At 37.1% G+C, this 19,625-nt stretch overlaps 1 protein-coding gene across 9 annotated transcripts in view; it reads right to left on the bottom strand.

Moving 5' to 3' along the window:
- DMD (dystrophin) overlaps positions 1-19,625 on the bottom strand; it is a 2,142,101-nt gene that overhangs the window by 1,526,715 nt on the left and 595,761 nt on the right. For all 9 annotated transcript variants that reach the window (XM_062183372.1, XM_062183374.1, XM_062183379.1 and 6 more), the window contains one exon: positions 7,749-7,868. In XM_062183372.1, coding sequence (XP_062039356.1) covers positions 7,749-7,868 — 120 coding nt within the window. The remainder of the gene's footprint in view (positions 1-7,748; positions 7,869-19,625) is intronic.

Genomic DNA, 19,625 nt, shown 5'->3' with positions numbered 1-19,625 from the left:
TGTTCAAACCACATTCAAGGCAGATAGATGCCAGCTTTAACCAATGACTCTGTCTCTGTAGCTCAATTCTATTTTTTGGGGTGTAACTTTCTTTCCCCTGGTAATAATTAAAACTTGACTTCACTGGAGTAAAGGGAAATAACGTTTTAAAAATTTTTTGGTCCAGACTTCTGCCTAGTTCTAGAATCACAAATAAATCCAATTAAGTGCCACAAGACTAGATCTGTCATAATTTTGTCTTTTAGCAACATTTGGTGTATAACACTTGCTTATTGTTATGCTTGCTTGAAATCAAAGCTCTATAGAGGTACTATTTATATTTTGTTCATAAGTTAACCTTAAAGCCTAGACTTTGATGTGGCACCTCATAAGTGCTCCATACATATTTGCTGAATGAAGAAATACTGTCCCATTCAGAATATTTTACTTCTCTGTAGTATTGACTAATTTCTACTAACTCTTTGCATCTCACTTAAAGTGTATATGTATGATGGCCTTTTCTGATATTCTAGAATATATTTCATATTTTTGTTTTATTTTTATCTTTGATGGACACATAACAATTGTACATATTTACGGAGTAAATAAATATGATATTTTGATTCATGCATATATTGGTGATGCTCAAATCAAGGTAGTTAGCCCACCTTTTACCTTAAACATTTTCATTTACTTGAGGTGAGAACATTCAAAATTGTATATTCTATCTATTTTGAAATATCTAATACATTGTTAACTATAGTTACCCTGCTGTGCAAAAGAATACCATAACATGTTACTTCTTTTAACATTGGATCCATTGGACAACCTCTTCCATTTTCTCTTCCATCTCCTCTCTCCAGCTGCTGGTAACTGCTGTTTTACTTTATACTTCTATATCAGCAATTAACTTTCATTCTACATAAGTATGATCAACATACACACACTTAAATCTTATTTAGCCATAAATATTATGAAATCCTGTTATTAGTGACAATGTGGACTAGCTTAGAAGGCATTCTATTAACTGAAATAAGCCAGGTGCAGAAAGACAATGTATATATTTTTGTCACATTGAACTCATCATGGGCCGTTACTTCACATTGAATTGTATTTCTCTAGTGTTTGTCAAGTGCAGGTGCTGTGACTGTTTTTGTCCCTGGCCCTTTCCAACACTGTAATCCTAGTTGTCATACTGGCAGGAAGCTATGCTTACTATGTTAATGAACAGAGTGAATTATGGTCAAGTTTAGGATCACATGCTAATTGTAAGTCCTAGGTTCAGCTCCTTCCTAATTGTCAAACAATACTCTTTTGAACGGTAATGTTGTACTCCATTTGTCTGTCTTTCAGGTTTTTTGGTTTTTTTTGAAAGTACTGTACTCAGGCCAGTGCCGCGGCTCAATAGGCTAATCCTCCGCCTTGCGGCGCCGGCACACTGGGTTCTAGTCCCGGTCAGGGCACTGATCCTGTCCCAGTTGCCCCTCTTCCAGGCCAGCTCTCTGCTGTGGCCTGGGAGTGCAGTGGAGGACAGCCCAAGTGCTTGGGACCTGCACCCCATGGGAGACCAGGAGAAGCACCTGGCTCCTGCCTTCGGATCAGCGCGGTGTGCCGGCCGCAGTGCGCCTACCGCGGCGGCCATTGGAGGGTGAACCAACGGCAAAAAGCAAAACCTTTCTCTCTATCTCTCTCACTGTCCACTCTGCCTGTCAAAAATTAAAAAAAAAAAATGAAAGTACTGTACTCATTTTATTTACTGCTTCTACTTCCTAGAAATTACTCTCCTGTACCAATGTCCCCTGTACATATACTTTACGGTTTTCTTCAACACATTTTTTAAATTCTGGCATAAACATCGCTTTCCTCAGGAATCATCCCATGCCTAAAAATTGCAATTTAAGTCACCGTAATTTTTTGCCATAAAACTTTACTCCTTTCCTTCAGAAATAAGTTATGGTCATTCTTAATTTTTAGCTATTTTTTATTTTATTATTATGTATTTCCTCAAATCCTGCAAGTGACCCTCTTCCTTTTTTTCTAACATTGTTATCACAAATACAAGCAGCTAGCCTTAGATTCCAAAGAGGGAGCCTGGGAAGTGACTACCATCGTTCCAAAGTTGCTAGGGAGACAACCAGCTTGCAAGTTATGTATTCCACCCAGGAAAGGTAGTAACAAATTCTCTTCTACTGTCTTGCCTGCCATCCAGCATAACTTCTGAGATGTAGTAAAAAGAATAACAAGTATTTGTCAGAAGAAAAGTGAAAAAAAAATCCCAGAATGTATAATACTTAAATAGAGATATTGTAATGTCCTCCAGGATAGGGGGCTCTATAAATTACCAATCTTAGTTATTTAGCCAATAAATTTCTCGATAAAATTAGTTAATTGGCATCATTGCTCATATACCAGATCTCTGGGTATTGATATCTATGAAACCCGTGAAGTTAGGAACAGGGCTGTGATCTGTGGTGACATTGCTGGGGGACAAGTTGAACCTCAGTCAGAAAATCAAATTAATTTACAACAGACTGTACTTTTCAGAATATTATCTTTCATCAGTTGTGCCATCTTTCAGAATCCCTAAGCATATGCTCTGACCTATCTTTTTTTTCAAAATTTTTAAAAAGAGTACTTCTTTTTTTTTTTTTAACTTTTATTTAATGAATATAAATTTCCAGTGTACAGCTTATGGATTACAATGGCTTCCCCCCCCCCATAACTTCCCTCCCACCCGCAACCCTCCCCTCTCCCGCTCCCTCTCCCCTTCCATTTGCATCAAGATTCATTTTCAATTCTCTTTATATACAGAAGATCAATTTAGTATAAAGATTTCAACAGTTTGCACCCACATAGAAACACAAAGTGAAACATACTGTTTGAGTACTAGTTATAGCATCAAATCACAATGTACAGCACATTAAGGACAGAGATCCCACATGAGGAGCAAGTGCACAGTGGCTCCTGTTGTTGACCCAACAAATTGACACTCTAGTTTATGGTGCCAGTAACCACCCTAGGCTGTCGTCATGAGTTGCCAAGGCTATGGAAGCCTTCCAAGTTTGCCGACTCTGATCATATTTAGACAAGGTCATAAAAGACGAGAGTGAGGATAGTAACCAATGATCCTAAGAGTGGCATTTACCAGGTTTGAACAATTATACAGCATTAAGTGGGGAAGAGGACCATCAGTACACACATGTTGGGAGTAGAGCCATTGGTGGTAGAGTAGAGGTTATGATTACAAAGGAATGAGGCCCAAGTGCACTAGACAGGGCCTAGAACAAAGGACAGAGTCATTATTAGAGGAGCTAAGAAAGGTGCTGTCTAAGCTACAATTAAGTTTTCTGATTGAGAGGCAAATAGAACCTGATAGAAGGGACTTGATAATAATCTGATGGGCTTTAGGCCTTGTAAATTCAGAGGCCCAGACCTATCTATCTCTTCACATGGGGTATATCCTAAGGGAGGTGTGAACCTCCTAGGGGAAGGCACTCTGTTGACTTTCATTACTTGGCTGGCCTGGGAGGAGAGCTGGCCAGGTAAAGGCAGGTGGCATCTCTAACAAGAAATGTACAGTTCTGCCTGCAATGTTGCTGACCCTACTTGGCCATCCCCTCAGCTGCAGTGGTCACTTTGGAAGTTGGGCTGAGTGAAGGGCTTTTCAGCTTAGAGCCAATAAGATCTTATCTAATGGTTGAAACAGTTTGCTAAGTATTCATGTGATATTGCTATTGTCAGCAAGCGATCTAGGACTTGCTCCCTCACTTCTCTATTCTAAGCCCAACTTGTTCTTTCATTTCTCTATTCTCTTCAAGGTAGGAAACTAATTCTATTATGAAGGAATCTGTAGGATGCACAATTTAATCTTTAGACCTTATAAAAGAGATGGCTAACATTTTTCTGCAATAGCATAGCCAAAATAAGAACTTAAATAATAATCTCATAGCTAGATTCACTTCGCCATCAGCGAAGTATACAGTAAGTAGAAAAAACCTCCCTTTCAGACCAAAAGGAAAGAAAGTTTTAAAGTGAGAATATAATTTTCCTCATGGGCATTGTCTACCTTAGAAAAACTACTACAGAACATGCCTGTGACTATAGACTTGAAGTTCAGGCCACCGAAGATTAGAGATGGGACACGGGCACTCCCTTGACTTGCATCCTCTGGTCTGCTTTAACACAAGCCAGGAGGAAAAGAAAGCTCGGCATCAGAAGCAATGGGTGGCAGGCCTATTAATGGCTGATCTGTACAGTGATCTGCCCTCAAGAAGACCCAACAGGCCAGTCCACTGCAGTGGCTTTCAATGTGGTAAGCCTGGGCTTCAGCAGAAGTCAGCTTGTGAAGAGCCCTGGCAGCTCTGCCAAGAGTTGGATCACTGGAAATGGACCTGCCCTGGAGTCGAAGGATGCCCAGGTCAGAGCCACAGATCTTATTGGCTCTAAAAAGAGTACTTCTAAAAGTCCTTTAAAGAAATTCTAACATAGTACCACAATAATAGAGTTCAGAGAACTACGTCAGCTCATGTACAGATTGTACAAGAACAATTATTAAGGGTCTAAATAAGAATAATTCCTCCCTTATTGTACTGAATGGGCGGCTTTACTTCCTGGTGATGCTCCCCCATCAACAACTATTTACTAATGACAACTAGGTGTCCTTTTTCAAACTCTGGATAGCATTTACAGAACTGCAGCAACCAGCATTAAAACATTATGGTGATACAGGAAGGGCACGGAGGAGAGAGGAGGTGTGGAATGAGCATTCAACACTACATGTTTTAGGGAAGTAAGTCTGGAAAATCAGGTCTTGCTCTAAAAAAAGCTCAAGGACATTGTTTAGGTTCCTAACATTTTTTCTTCTTGTATAAGATCCATTGATCTGATTGTCTTTCATAAGATTCTTCCAATTCCTTCTACCATAATCCCTCTGGGCCACAGTTTGAAGGAAACGTGGAATTCTAACTATATGTCCAGGGTATATATTTGACTGTTTAAAGGGGCTCCAGTAATCTATTTATCTGTATTTTACAAAAAATATTTTTTCTCTCTTCTTCCTTCTCTACTATCTTCTATACATCTTCCTTTAAAAAATTAAACTGGGTAAGACAATAGTGTATCATTTTAAAAGAACCTCAAAAGCAGCACCCTGATTTCAAAGTCAAGACCAGAGAATTCCAGGGTAATTTCATCCAATAGTTTAAAAAGGCATTGGATTCAAGCATGGTTTCTTTTGGGACTGAGGAAACTGGTGGAATGGGAAGAATGAAAAGTTGTAGAGGAGCATTTATTTCCTTTTAATTCTTCTAACACTCATCTAAAGTATCAAAATGTCACTGACAGTACAGATCTATGTAGATACTATAAGAAGTCATCAAATGGGGAAGGGATTGAAGAGGAAAAGAGAATTTGGGAAATATTAAGTGGGGCATAACAAAGGACAATCTTGCGCATTCATGTGAATCAGGTATAACCAATAAATCCACATTAGATATCTTTGGAACAAAGGTAAACATAAGGATAAAAAATAAAGTAGGATAATAAAAAGCTTATGTCCATCACTCTCTATCCTTCTTAAGATCTAACCTCATCATCACCTATGACTCCATGTACTATTTAAAAGATGCCTTAGTCCCACAAATATCACATTGTAATAATTATGTTGTAAAGCTAGTTGTTCTTAGTTAATGCTAAATCAGTTTTAAAAATCTTTATTTATTTAAAAGGCAGAGTACTAGAAAGAGATGGAGAGGGAGAGATTTATCTTCCATCTACCAGTTCACTCTTCATTTGATCGCATTAGCCAGAGAAAGTCCAGGCTGAAGCCAGGAGCTAGAAACTCCATCCAAGTCTCCCCTGTGGATGACAGGGGCCCAAGCACTTGGGCCATTGCCAACTGCTTTCCCAGGCTCATTAGCAAGAAATCAGATTTAGAAGCAGAGCAGCTTGGACTTGGACAGTTTAAAACAGGATTCCAATATTATAAGTGGCTATATTAGTATGTTGGCCCTTAAAGAGGGTGTTTTTAAGTTGGTAATTAGAAATATTTTCTGGCTTAGAAAAATTTCTGTAAAGTTTTTGTGTGTGTGTGTGTGTGTTTATTTTTGACAGGCAGAGTGGACAGTAGAGGCAGACAGAGAGAAAGGTCTTCCTTTTGCTGTTGGTTCACCCTCCAATGGCCGCCGCGGTAGGCGCGCTGCGTCCAGCGCACCACGCTGTTCCGATGGCAGGAGCCAGGTGCTTCTCCTGGTCTCCCATGGGGTGCAGGGCCCAAGCACTTGGGCTATCCTCCACTGCACTCCCGGGCCACAGCAGAGAGCTGGCCTGGAAGATGGGCAACCGGGACAGGATCGGTGCCCCGACCGGGACTAGAACCCAGTGTGCCAGTGCCGCAAGGCGGAGGATTAGCCTAGTGAGCCATGGCGCCGGCCAGTTTTTGTGTTTTTTTAAACAATTACCATCTCTTCCAACTATTATTTCCCAACTTTATTTCATCTTTTCTGAACATTTCTGGGAAACATTGAGTATTAGATCTTAGCCAATTTTTTTTAGTTTATTTTATATCCAAATTATAGAATTCCTTAAAAGACAGCACTTTCGCAGGTCATGAGTATGTGTGCATATAACATCAATGATCATATATTCAACAATCTATTATGGTTGCTACAGTAACAACCCTTTTTTAGATCTCTACAATTTCATTGAAATGAAGAGAATAAACATGAGTCTCCACTATCTATTAACTGCCCCATTGTAGCCATGTCCAACTTGCTAGTTCAAGAGTCGCCCCTTTCTAATTCTATGACAGAGAGTGAGAGGAACATTGCTGGATAATGGTAGCCTAAAGCAGTAACCTGAAGAAATGAAATGATATTTTACCAGCATAAGGAAATACATTTAACACAAAAATAAAGGGAGATAAGAGTTTTTTAATAAGTTAGATAGAAGAAACTATGTTTGGAATTACTTTGTGCTGATAAAGCCATTTAAGCCAGCATTGATTACATTCTTAGACACATCTGTCCTTAACTGCTGCAAAGACAAGTATTTGGTGAGTACAATGAATGTCTCAAAAACAAACGTATGTGTGCATGTATACATATATATAAACCATATATAGTTCTGAATGACTATATATAATATGTAAATTGTTTTTAACATTGATTTTTATGTATGTGGATGCTCAAACATCTTGTTGGATTTTTTCTACAGTAACACTTTGTTGTTCCCCATTTGGAAGATGAAATATTATAATATCCATTTTATCTTTTTTTCTAAAAACAAAATTACTTTAACTTAGGTTAAATGAAGACTTTAATGGCTAAGTATCCACTCCAACCAGAATTTCATAACTTGAACATCCTACCATGCTCTCATCAAGACTGAAACTTAAGGTTTACGGAACTAAGTACACCAAAGGAATTTAATTTCTCATTATTGAATGACATGTGACTCTTCTGGTTTTCATTTTTGTTATCTGGCAGAAGGTGGGTTTAAAGAGGACATAAACATAATTCATCAGATTAGTTTTCTAGTTCATGGAATTCAACCACAATTTAAAAGAAAAACAGATCTACATTTTTGTATTCATACAAAGGCCAGGAAATTAGGTTAGCGAATGATATAAACTTGATGAAAGTAGATATTCATAAATGCAAAGTAATTTTAATTCATTTTAGTATATTACATTAGAACAACATTTAGAAAATTAGAATGTAATTTATAACTTTAATTGTTTTGAAGGACATATTAAAAAAAAGTAATCTGACCTTAAGTTGTTCTTCCAAAGCAGCAGTCGCATGCTCTCCACTAGATTCATCAACTACTACCACCATGTGAGTGAGAGAATTAACTCTGACTTGTTCCTGTTCAAGATCTTCTTGAAGCACCTGAAAGATATTTTTAAAGGAAACTAGTAATCTAATCTGTTTGCAGAAAACATTCCCTCCCAAATAAGTGCAATTTATTTCTGTCAGTTCTCGGAGAATGCATTCTTTTACTACACTAGAACCATTCCAAGTAATTTTCTGCTATAGAGTTCAATAAAATTTACAAGTTTCCATTGTTAATTGAACTGGACCATATGCAGAGAAGCCATGTATTCAGATAATAGTATGTGTACTATAGAATGTTCTGCTTGTTATTCTAGATATTCTAAACTTTTCAAGGATTTGTCTCTTAAATTTATCTGCACTTCTAGTATTTTCAATCTCTCATTCCTTATTGACATTTTCTATTATCATACAAATAAAACAACCTTCATGATTCAATCTTTCATCGTCCTATTATGTTTTACTCTGCACTGAAAAATATTCCACCTACCCTACTGCTCACTTTTTCCACCATCATATTGAAACATCTTTTTAAAGGTCACCAGCAACATTTCCAGTTACAAATCTAGTAACCATTTGTTGATACTCATTGCATCTACTCTGATATTTTGATTTCCCACCTAACTGAGCACCCCTTCATTCTTGACATTGCCTTCCCTTAAACTACCCTCTTCTGATCACCCTCACATCCAACTAGATGCTGCTTTCTGGTTCCTTTGCTTGCTCTTCCTCCATTCAATCTAAAAAGCAGATGACCTCCCTCTGTATAAAATCCATTGATTCCCATTACTCTATTAACAAAAATTCAAATTTCTTATTTGAAATCCTCATATGATCTAGCACTCAATTGCTTCTCCAATCTAATTATACATCATTCTAACCTTCTCATTCTGTTTCAGACACAACTCCCTCTCTTCCAGAAATATGTCAAGTTGTTCCCTCTACCTGAATTCCTTTGCCAACAGGTCTATAAATAATGTCTCCTTATCATTCAGGACCTAGTTTAAGTGTCACCTTTCCACATTTTCCATAAGGATGCTATCTAAAGTTGTTCCCAAGTTATTTTCTACTTCCATCATTGCTAAAATCATAGTACCATAGTACTGTCACTACTCAATACTTTATTTTGCATTATTTTAGTCATTATTTGTCTTCACTAAATGTAGTGTAAGATTGACTAGAATAGAGATTCCTCCTTCCTTCTCACTATATAGTCTAAGCAAATAATTACCAAGAAACACTTGGGGACAGGGCAGGCACAGATAACTGCACAAACATTACAATATATAGGCAGAATTATTTTTCCCTTTAAATTCTGATTACAATTACACTATCTTTGGCAGAAAATAATCATTTTTCCTCAACTAAACTCTGCAGTAAAACCAGGGTAGTTCCACTTCTAGCTCTCAAACTTGCAGATTTGACTTTGAAAATGTCATTCTTTTCCCTAATTAAATACTGCTATCATAAAATGGTACCCTCACTCTTTAAAAATATAGTATACATTTTTTGTAAAGATAAATAGGGGTAAACAAGAGTAAATACAGAGCCTACATAAGAATAGTAAACAGAGGAGGCTACTCTAGAGTAGACACACTCTGCTGGGAGTTCTGGGTTCCCCAAGACTTTACCTGCCACCATTTTTTAGCATTTCTCACAACCAAGAACTCAAAAATTCTAGCCAACTAGTTTGATTCATAGAATATTTTGTTAGATCACGCAAAAATGTAGATGCAGATTTGGAACTCAGACTATAACTCTGGCAAACCTACTGTCCCTCCTTGTGAAACAATAATCTAAATCTTAGTTATTCAAACTATATGGCAGACATTAGAGGAACTTTCAAGAATGGTTGAATCACAATTTCAAATGCATGAATATCTGCCCCTGGGACATTTAGTTTTCAAGCCTCAACATTTTAGAGCATCATAAAAATCAGTTTTTACTTCATCTCTTTAGATTTTCAGGTTACATATTCAAGTGAAATAGTTTAGTACAAAATGAATACATAAATATTTTGTGTGGAGTCCATACTATCATGCCTTTGACATCCAGAGCTTATATGGGTTAATAAAACTCTTTCTGCCATGAGGCCAAAAATGGAAACATTAACATTCAGCACTGCCCTTGAGATTCATGTTAAGTTTGTTTTCTGAGTTATGTAAGCCAGGACCAGGAACACTTTGAAAGTGTCAAAGTGTCAACCTACACTTTTTCAGAAAATAAACAATTTGATGGTCAATGTATCGTAAGTTGGTTTTCAGAATTTAATCAATTATTTTTCTTGTCACTCAACATGATAGTATATTTTGTTACATATTTTGAAAGTTACTAGGAAAGAAACAATTTTTACATTTTTATATGTAAGCTGGTATTTTCACTGTTTTTATATATTTTGGTAAAGGAACACGAGGGAATAAAACACTATTTGATCCATGAAATACTTATTTCCAAACTCAGATTGAGTCTCTAAAGCATATGTGATCCAATATACTCTTTATTTTCTCTGATACATAATGTCTGCTTTAATGTATTTGTTCAAGAATCAGAAATAGTATTCTTGCCATATTGATCCAGGATTTACATTTTATGCTTTTGCATAAGTGTTAGCGTAATACACCAGTGAAGCTAGTTGTGAGCTGATAGTTTTAAAATTAAATCCAAGAGCCATATGGATCTATACAGTGAGTAGAGGGAAATTAAAGGAACGAGGAAAAGGCTCTTCACATAAATGAGCATCTTGAAGAATGTCCAACAATTTTGTATAAACTGTATTTGACTTAATATTATTTCCATTATATCTATGACTTTTTAAAATTATCTCTTCTTTCACTTTTAATCAGATTAAAATAAAAAGGTTAAACTGACCTTTCTGAGCTTTCTCAATGGCTACAAGACAGAAATTAAGGCAAAACGTATTTCTTATATTCACAGACCTAAACTTTGAAAATTAATATTAATGCATAGCACAGCATTAGACAATCTGCCTAATATCAACAAAAATTATACAATATTTAAGGTCCAAGGTCCCCTTTCCAAAAGTTGATCTTCACAAGCACCAAAAGTGACAAACACAACAAGGTAGATTTAAAATGTCAAATTGTTCAGCAACGTAGGAATCCATGAAGAAGGACCTTGATCATTGAGGTAAAGAAGGCCTGCCTACTTTCCTAATTTGAATCATGGATCCTCAAGAAAACTTTTTTTAAATACACTAAAGTTTGAAAAGCTATTTTTAATGAAATGTTTAAATATTGACTTCTCATAGATTTGAATTTCTCCTATCTAGATTTATACAATGGAGATTTACAACTTATTTGCTAATTAAGCCTGAAATATGAGCCAAATTATTTCCAAATATAGATGTATCCCCAGAGAAGTATACTAAATTTTTTGCCTGTCAGTAGATAATATCCTCAAATTTATATGCTTTAACCTATTTTATTAAGAACTTACAATTTATATATTCATACACAAATACATGATATTTTATTATGTATTTCTTGTATTTGAAAAACCTGTCATGCTAATTAAATTTCTATACCATTATTAGGTACAAATGTCAGCAATGTTTGTTCTCTAATGTCAAATAACAATCTTTTTCTCCTTATGACAAGAGAAAAGGGCAGCAGTGAATTTAACATTAAAAATGCTTAGATTTCAGAAATACAGATTTTGTTACACCTCTGTGAATAAGTCTATTTCTTCTAAATAATTATCTAATTAAAGGACCTAACCAAATTTGTTACTCCCTTAGTACATGTTCCCAATTTTATGATTTACATGTGACTTTTATTATACCTCTTTCAAATGTCATCAGTGGTATTGAATTCTTTTCACTTACACTCATGATGTGAAGTTACTTTTCAAGAAGTAGCTTAGGACAAGCACTAAAAAGGAAGGAAGGAAGGAAAGAAGGGAAGAAGGGAAGGAGGGATGTTGGTTGGCTTAAGATGGCCCAATCTTGTGCCCCTGCCATCCATGTGTGAAACCCAGGTCTGTTTCACGTTCCTGGCTTCTGTCTGGCCCAGCACTGGCTGTTGTTGCCATTTAGGGAGTGAAACAGCAGATGACGATTCTCATTCTTTTTCTCCTTCTCCCTCTCCCTTCCTCCCTCTCCCCCTACTTCAAATAAATAACATCTTTTTTTTTTTTGCTTTTTCTTTTTTTCACTTTTATTTAATAAATATAAATTTCCAAAGTACAGTTTATGGATTACAATGGCTTCCCCCCCCCCCATAACTTCCCTCCCACACACAACCCTCACATCTCCTGCTCCCTCTCCCATCCCATTCACATCAAGATTCATTTTCAATTCTCTTTATATACAGGAGATCAATTTAGTATATATTAAGTAGAGATTTCAACAGTTTGCACCCACACAGAAACACAAAGTGTAAGATACTGTTTCAGTACTACACTACAGAGTCAATTCAGTATCTATTTAGATCTAAGTCATTTTACTATTTCCTAGTATACATCTTAAAGAGTAGTTAGAGAATATATAGAAATATATAATGCTAGGTAATCTTTGATTTCAAGTTTCAACAACAAACAATAGAATGCAACATGTAACAAAAAGGTGGTACAACAGAAAACAATTTAAGGTTCAGTCTCCAATACGTTCTGTGAAAGGCCAAATGGTTCCTTTGGCCATAGCATAAGCTTCAGCTGAACCTTAGCATGGGAGGACAGTAGCTACCTATGTGTATCGTTTAGTTAACTACTCCTACTTCAGTGATTAACAAAAATGAAATCTTTGCATGTCTTACACACATATTTAGAAATAATACAGATCAATACTAAGGTTATCTGCTTCATAAAAATCACAGCATATAATTATAAAAATATAAAATTATAAATATTGAACTTAAGTAGTTTGCAGTGTTTTAGCTTGCTTCAATAGATGTATACACAAAAGACTGATAAGAACAAAAAATTTTATCACATATAAAATTTTCAAAGCATCTTTGGAAACTAGAAGACTTTCTAAGAGCATGGATTAATCAAACACCTACAAAAGTATGCTCTTAGAAAAGCTAAGGAACAAAAAAAATCCCTACTTATGATCAATTAAGCTAATGCAATAAATCTGCACTTGAAAAGATTTTTTTGCCAAGTGAAAGTTTCAAATACAACTCAGACAGTTTTCAGATTTCTCAGAAATGGTAGGGAGGTAGGCAATTTCTCCTTCGCCTCCCATTTTCTCCTACAGCCTGTTCTTCCGTCTTTCCATCACCACTCTAATGGGCTGGATTCTATATTCCCTGTAGGGATCAATGAAATATCTGAAAATGACTTCTACCTTTATTTTCAATCAAATATTCATTTTGATAAGCCTGGCTAGTCATAATATCATCAAAATCTTCGTGAGGATCTATTTACAGTATATAACTTTGTTGCAAATTTGCTGGGTATTTTAAATAAGCTTCACTAACTGCCTCTCCTAGAAGAGCTATTATTATGATATCCACTTACTTACATTTGATTTCATAGCTTTATTCATCTTTATAACAATAACCATAATTTTTACCTTCTTGTTAGAAGTATCTGTTTACTGCCAACCCCTGAGCTACCAAAAGGGGGTTTAAAGACCTTTTCAATGGAGAGATTTCAAAGATCATAAAGATTCTAAACACTTCCCAGTATCAGAAAAGGAGCTTGATGAAGATGGAAGACACCTACACATTTCAAAATACAAATGGAGGAGGATTTAGTATGCTCTAGATTGACAAAAAAAATGTGGTGTATGTTTATGAGGAGATGTTTCACAGTAGTCATAGGTATATTTCTGACGCCAGATTTCCTGGCATTGATTATAGAATGCAACACTAACCAGTCTCATGCCCTTCTGAATGTTTTCAACCATGCCAAGCTTCAGCTTACTAATGATTTGCAAAATTGGGCTAATGAAGATTGAACAAGGTGTAATTGCTGAACATCTTACTTGGTACATGGTATGAACTAAATAAATATTAACATCTAATTATTTCTAAAAACTCATTTACACACATTCAGATCAAGGATTATAAAGCAAGCAGCAAGAAGCCAGTATTCACCTAATTGACTGCCAGGCAATACATTCTGACCACCACACTCTAATAGATACCTTAAGTGCAGAAAAGAAATGTGATTTTGGTCAACTCAGAAAAAGAAGGGTTGAAGTTACAGCAAACTTTCAAGGTCTTTAGAAATATGTTATTAATTCTAAGTCCTGAATTAACGCTTGAACTTCCAAATTGTTTGCATGAGAATAACAGTGGGTTTAAGTGACCCAATCTAGTTGCTTCATGTATTGCTGAAAATTAGCATTGTTAGAGATGTAAGGTGGAGTGAGGAAAATAACACCGAATCACTAAATTATAGCCCTCCATTCTGCAGTTCCTTCCCCCTCTGCAATCCATGCATGCCTCTATTCATACATTCTGCTCAGTTACATCACTGAAATCAGATTAAAGTTAAACACCAAGAAAATCTAGTAAGTAATGACAAAATGGGTTTAGCCTGATAGTAACTACTGAAAACAAGACAACATGCTTATTGGGAGTTGGGGTGAAAATTTTCAGAGTACTGAGGACATGGTATGCATCTATCAGCTGACAGTATAGAAATGCTAAGTTCGGTTCTACCAAATATCCCCTTGCTTAGAAAGCACTGCCATGCTCATCAGAAGGCTACTGTTTCCTCGGTTCACACTCTAGTTCCACTTACCCCTGTTTTAAATAAAGCGCTCCAGGACTGACAATGAAAATACATTTCCTTAAGGCCTTGGAGTCTTAAAATTTAATATACAGTCACCATCAATATGTCCTTTAACCCCTCTGCTTATGCCGAGTTTGAGCATTTACATGGACTCAGCATCTGTCTGTTGAATTTAGGTATTCCCAATTCTAGCAAAGTAAGTGCCACAATAGTCCAAATACTCCTTATGGTATCTCTGCACTTGATTATGCTTCTAGGATCTACTTAGAGTCCAGATTCACCAAAATTTCATTAGGGAGGGAAACAGTTCAAAGAGAGAATAACAAAGTTAAAATTGGAATGTACCAATTACACCTGAAGTTACTCCAGGCATCTAACTCCTCTGAACATTATCCTATCTGTAAGATAAAGGTTTATAACCAATCATTATTCAGTACTTGGAGCCAAATGAGATGGCACATTAGAAACAGCTGGATCAGTGTTTAGTACAGTTGATAAATGGTGGAGAAATGCTTATTCTATTTCTAGTACCTTCACCTTATCAAACCATTCTTAGGTTAAAAATTCATAGGAACAGCTTTTATGAGCATCAGTATTTATTTCTGATTCTCTTGGTAACTACATTATCTCCTAATTACTAAAAATTCTCAGTAACTGGAACTACAGAATATCATGTAAGAACATTCAATTTTGGGCAGGTACTTGGCACAACAGTTAAGATGCTACTTGGGATGACAGCATCCCTTATCAGAGTGGTGCATTCCAGTCTCTGCTTCACTTCTGATTCTGTCTTCCTACTGATGCACAGCCTGGGAGGCAGCAGGTCAAAGCTCAAGTAGTTGTATCCCTGTCACCCACAAAGGAGAACCCAGACTGGATTTTAGGCTCCTGGTTTTTGCCTGGCCCAGTCTCAACTTTTACATATGTTTGGGGAGTGAAACGTTGGAGATCTCTTTCTTGCTATCTGCTTTTCAAATAAATATAAACAAAAAAATTTCAAAAGCATTGTTTATTATTTTTTTGCTAGGCAGAGTTAGAGAGAGAGAGACAGAGTTACAGACAGAGTGAGAGAGTGAGCGAGTGAGAGAGAGGTCTTCCTTCCATTGGTTCACCTCCTAAATGCCCGCTATGGCTGGCACACTGCGCCGATCTGAAGCCAGGAGCCAGGTGCTTCCTCCTGGTCTCCCATGTGGGTGTAGGGCCCAAGCACTTGGGCCATCCTCCACTGCCTTCCTGGGCCACAGCAGAGAGCTGGACTGCAAGAGGAGCAACCAGGACAGAATCCGGTGCCGCGACCAGGACTGGAACACAGAGTGCCGGCGCCGCAGATGGAGGATTAGCCTAGTGAGCCGTGGCGCCAGCCTATTAGGTTTTTTTTTTTTTTTTGAATTGTGATTACATGACCGAGATCATTAATTTCTAATTAATATTGGTAGTTGGAGTCTCGATTCATTAGCATAAGAACATGGGGACAATTTTATTATTTTAACACATTGATGATATTATCTGGCATAAAAAGTTATCCTCAGAATTGCTGCTTGTTAATACTTATGGGAAAAACTAGATGTGTTCTGAAAAATATAGCAGTACCAGGTGTATACTACTATGTACAATATGTGAATGTGATGCTGTTCTTTTTAACATTAACTTCCTCTTATTTATGTTAAAACCATATTGTTGTCACACAAATTAGCTTCATAGTCAATGGTTTACCAGTATCAAGATGTTGAGTAGGAAATATAACAATAGAAGAGACACTTAGAGGGTAACCCAGACATCTGCATGTAAACCAGTTTATAGATTATTTCCTTCTTAAACTTTTTCAGTTACTTCCTCACTCCTCCTCACAACTGTTATGTTTTTATTTATTTACTTATTTATTTATTTTTAAGTGTATTGATTGGCAATGAACATGTGTTAGGCAAACAGAGTTCACAGAGTTCAGTGCACCTGACTGGGTTTTATTTATTTTTTCAACTTTTATTTAATAAATATAAATTTCCAAAGTACAACTTTTGAATTACAGTGGCTTTTACCCCCATAACCTCCCTCCCACCTGCAACCATCCTATCTCCCACTCCCTCTCCCCTCCCATTCTTCATCAACATTCATTTTCAATTATCTTTATGAATAGAAGATCAATTTAGTATATACTAAGTAAAGATTTCAACAGACTGCACCCACACAGACACAAAAAATACAGAGTACTATTTGAGTAGTAGTTTTACCATTAATTCTCATAGTACAACACATTAAGGGCAGAGGTTCTACATGGGGAGCAGATGCACAGTGACTCCTGGTGTTGATTTAACAATTGACACTCTTATTTATGATGTCAGTAATCACCCGAGGCTCTTGTCATGAGTTGCCAAGGCTATGGAAACTTAATGAGTTCACTAACTGCAATCTTATTTAGATAAGACCACATAGTCAAAGTAGAAGTTCTCTCCTCCCTTCAGAGAAAGGTACCTCCTTCTTTGATGGCCCGTTCTTTTCACTGGGATCTCACTCACAGAAATCTCTCATTTAGGTCATTTTTTTGCCACAGTGTCTTGGCTTTCCATGCTTGTGAAAATCTCATGGGCTTCACAATCTTGTCATAAATGCAGCAATAATGAAGCCTGTTTAAGTAACTGAACTAGTCAGCATTACTAAAATGTTTGTTCTTAAAAAAGCAAAACTGGAGACATCACAACACCAGATTTCAAGACATATTACAGGACACTTAAAATCTAAAACACCCTGGTACTGGAACAAAAAGAGATTTGTAGATCAATGGAACAGAACATAGACTCCAAAAATCAATCCATGCATCTACAACCAAGATATTTTTGACAAAGGAGCTAAAATCAATCCATGGGGGAATGACAGTCTGTTTAACAAATGGTGCTGGGGAAACTGGATCTCCACCTGTAGAAGCACGAAGTAGACCCCTGCCTTACACCTTATACAAAAATCCACTGAAAAATGGATCAAAGACCTAAATCCATGACCCAATACCATAAAATTACTATAGAACATTTGGGGAAGCTATGCAAGACATCAACATAGGCACAAACTGCTTGGAAAAGACCCCAGAAGCAAAAGCAATCAAAGCCAAAATTGACAAATGGGAATACATCAAGCTGACAATCTTCTGCACTGCAAAAGAAACACTCAGCAAAGTAAAGAAGCAACTGACAGAATGGAGAAAATATTTGCAAACTACACAAAGAATAAAGGGTTACCATCCAGAATCTATAGACCTCAAGAGATTCAAAATAACAAACATTCCAGTTAAGAAATTGGCAAAGGACATTAAAAGGCATTTTTCAAGAGAGGAAATTAAGCCAATAGAAACTTAAGAAAATGCTCATGATCGGCTGGCGTCGCGGCTCAATAGGCTAATCCTCCACCTGTGGCGCTGGCACCCCGGGGTTCTATTCCCGGTCAGGGCGCTGGATTCTGTCCCAGTTGTTCCTCTTCCAGTCCAGCTCTCTGCTGTGGCCCGGGAGTGCAGTGGAGGATGGCCCAAGTGCTTGGGCCCTGCACCCGCATGGGAGACCAGGAGGAAGCACCTGGCCACAATGCGCCGGCCATAGTGGCCACTTAGGTGGTGGACCAACAGAAAAAGGAAGACCTTTCTCTCTTTCTCTCTCTCTCTAACTCTGCCTGTCAAAAAAAAAAAAAGATAGAAAGAAAATGCTCATAATCACTACCCATGAGGAAAATACAAACCAAAACCATTATGAGGTTTCACCTCATTCCAGTTAGAATGGCTGTCATACAGAAATCAACAAACAACAAATGCTGGTGAGGATGTGGGGAAAAGGTACCCTCGTTCACTGTTGGTGGGAATGCAAACTGGTCCAGCCACTGTGGAAGACACTATAGAGACACCTCAGAAATCTGAATATAGAACTAACATGATCCAGCTATCACACTCCTGTGGCACAGTGGGTAAAGTGACTGCCTGAAGTGCCAGCGTCCCATATGGGTGCCAGTTCAAGTCCCGGTAGCTCTATTTCCAATCCATCTCTCTGCTATGGCTTGAGAAAGTGGTAGAACACGGCCCGAGTCCTTGGGTCCCTGTACTCTCATGGGAGACCCAGAAGAATCTCCAGGCTCCTGGCTTTGGATTAGCTCAGCTCTAGCTGTTGCAACCATCTGGGGGAGTGAACCAGGGAATGGATGACCTCCCTCCTTCTCTCTCTCTCTCTGCCTTTCTCTCTTCCTCTCTGAAACTCTGCCTTTCAAATAAATAAATCATAAAAAAGAATAAATGCAAACAATACAGTCTTGTACACAAGCCCTTCCACCATCAGTCTTTAGTCCTCTGACACTGAGTATAGTACACGTGTATTGTAACTCTAACATATGACCCAGGTGAATGAGATACCCTGCCTTTTTCCACCTTATTTACTTTGGCCAAAAATATTACTATTTTTAACTTTCATGTCACTTGCTATAATCCACCTTTTAAATAGGCACTTGTTTTCGGTGTCTTTATCTGATGCACTAGAATGTAGCTTCTTGGAGATTTCATATATGGTTCCTCTCTTATTCTTCCCAACATTTATGTGCTTTATTGAGTCTTTGTCCAGTGATATGGAATAGAATGTAATGAAATGAAATGTCAGAACTTTTGGCAGGATTACACCTAAACACTCCCCGTTATATGAACATGAAGATCATTTTAATGGTCTCCAGATGAAAATGTGTCACAATCTTGGCATCCTAATTGTTTAAGATTAACTGAGCTTTAAGGATAGGTGACCAAGTTTCTAAGAGGTTGTTTAGTTTGGATTAATTCGTATTTAACTAAGAACATTCACTGAGGTCAGAAAATAGTGTACATGTTACATTCAAATATGCAAATTCTAATAACTTGTATAGGCAGGACTTTGTTGATGCTGTCCCTAAGACAACCTACATAAGACAAATGTCTGAATCTTTCAAAATATTTGAAAACAGGATAAAAAAAAAAAACTTCAAATTCTATTTTAGTCAGACTATGCTTGAGACAAAACATTCCACCACCAAATATTTTCCTTTGGCTTAAAACACCCTCTAAAATGGCAAACTTGTTTCCCCTTAATCAAAGCTAAAGACCACAACAGGATTTATTCCTCA

This window comes from Lepus europaeus, chromosome X, assembly GCF_033115175.1.
Source record: "Lepus europaeus isolate LE1 chromosome X, mLepTim1.pri, whole genome shotgun sequence".
Taxonomy (NCBI): Eukaryota; Metazoa; Chordata; class Mammalia; order Lagomorpha; family Leporidae; genus Lepus; species Lepus europaeus.
This window is presented reverse-complemented; position numbering and strand designations above follow the sequence as displayed.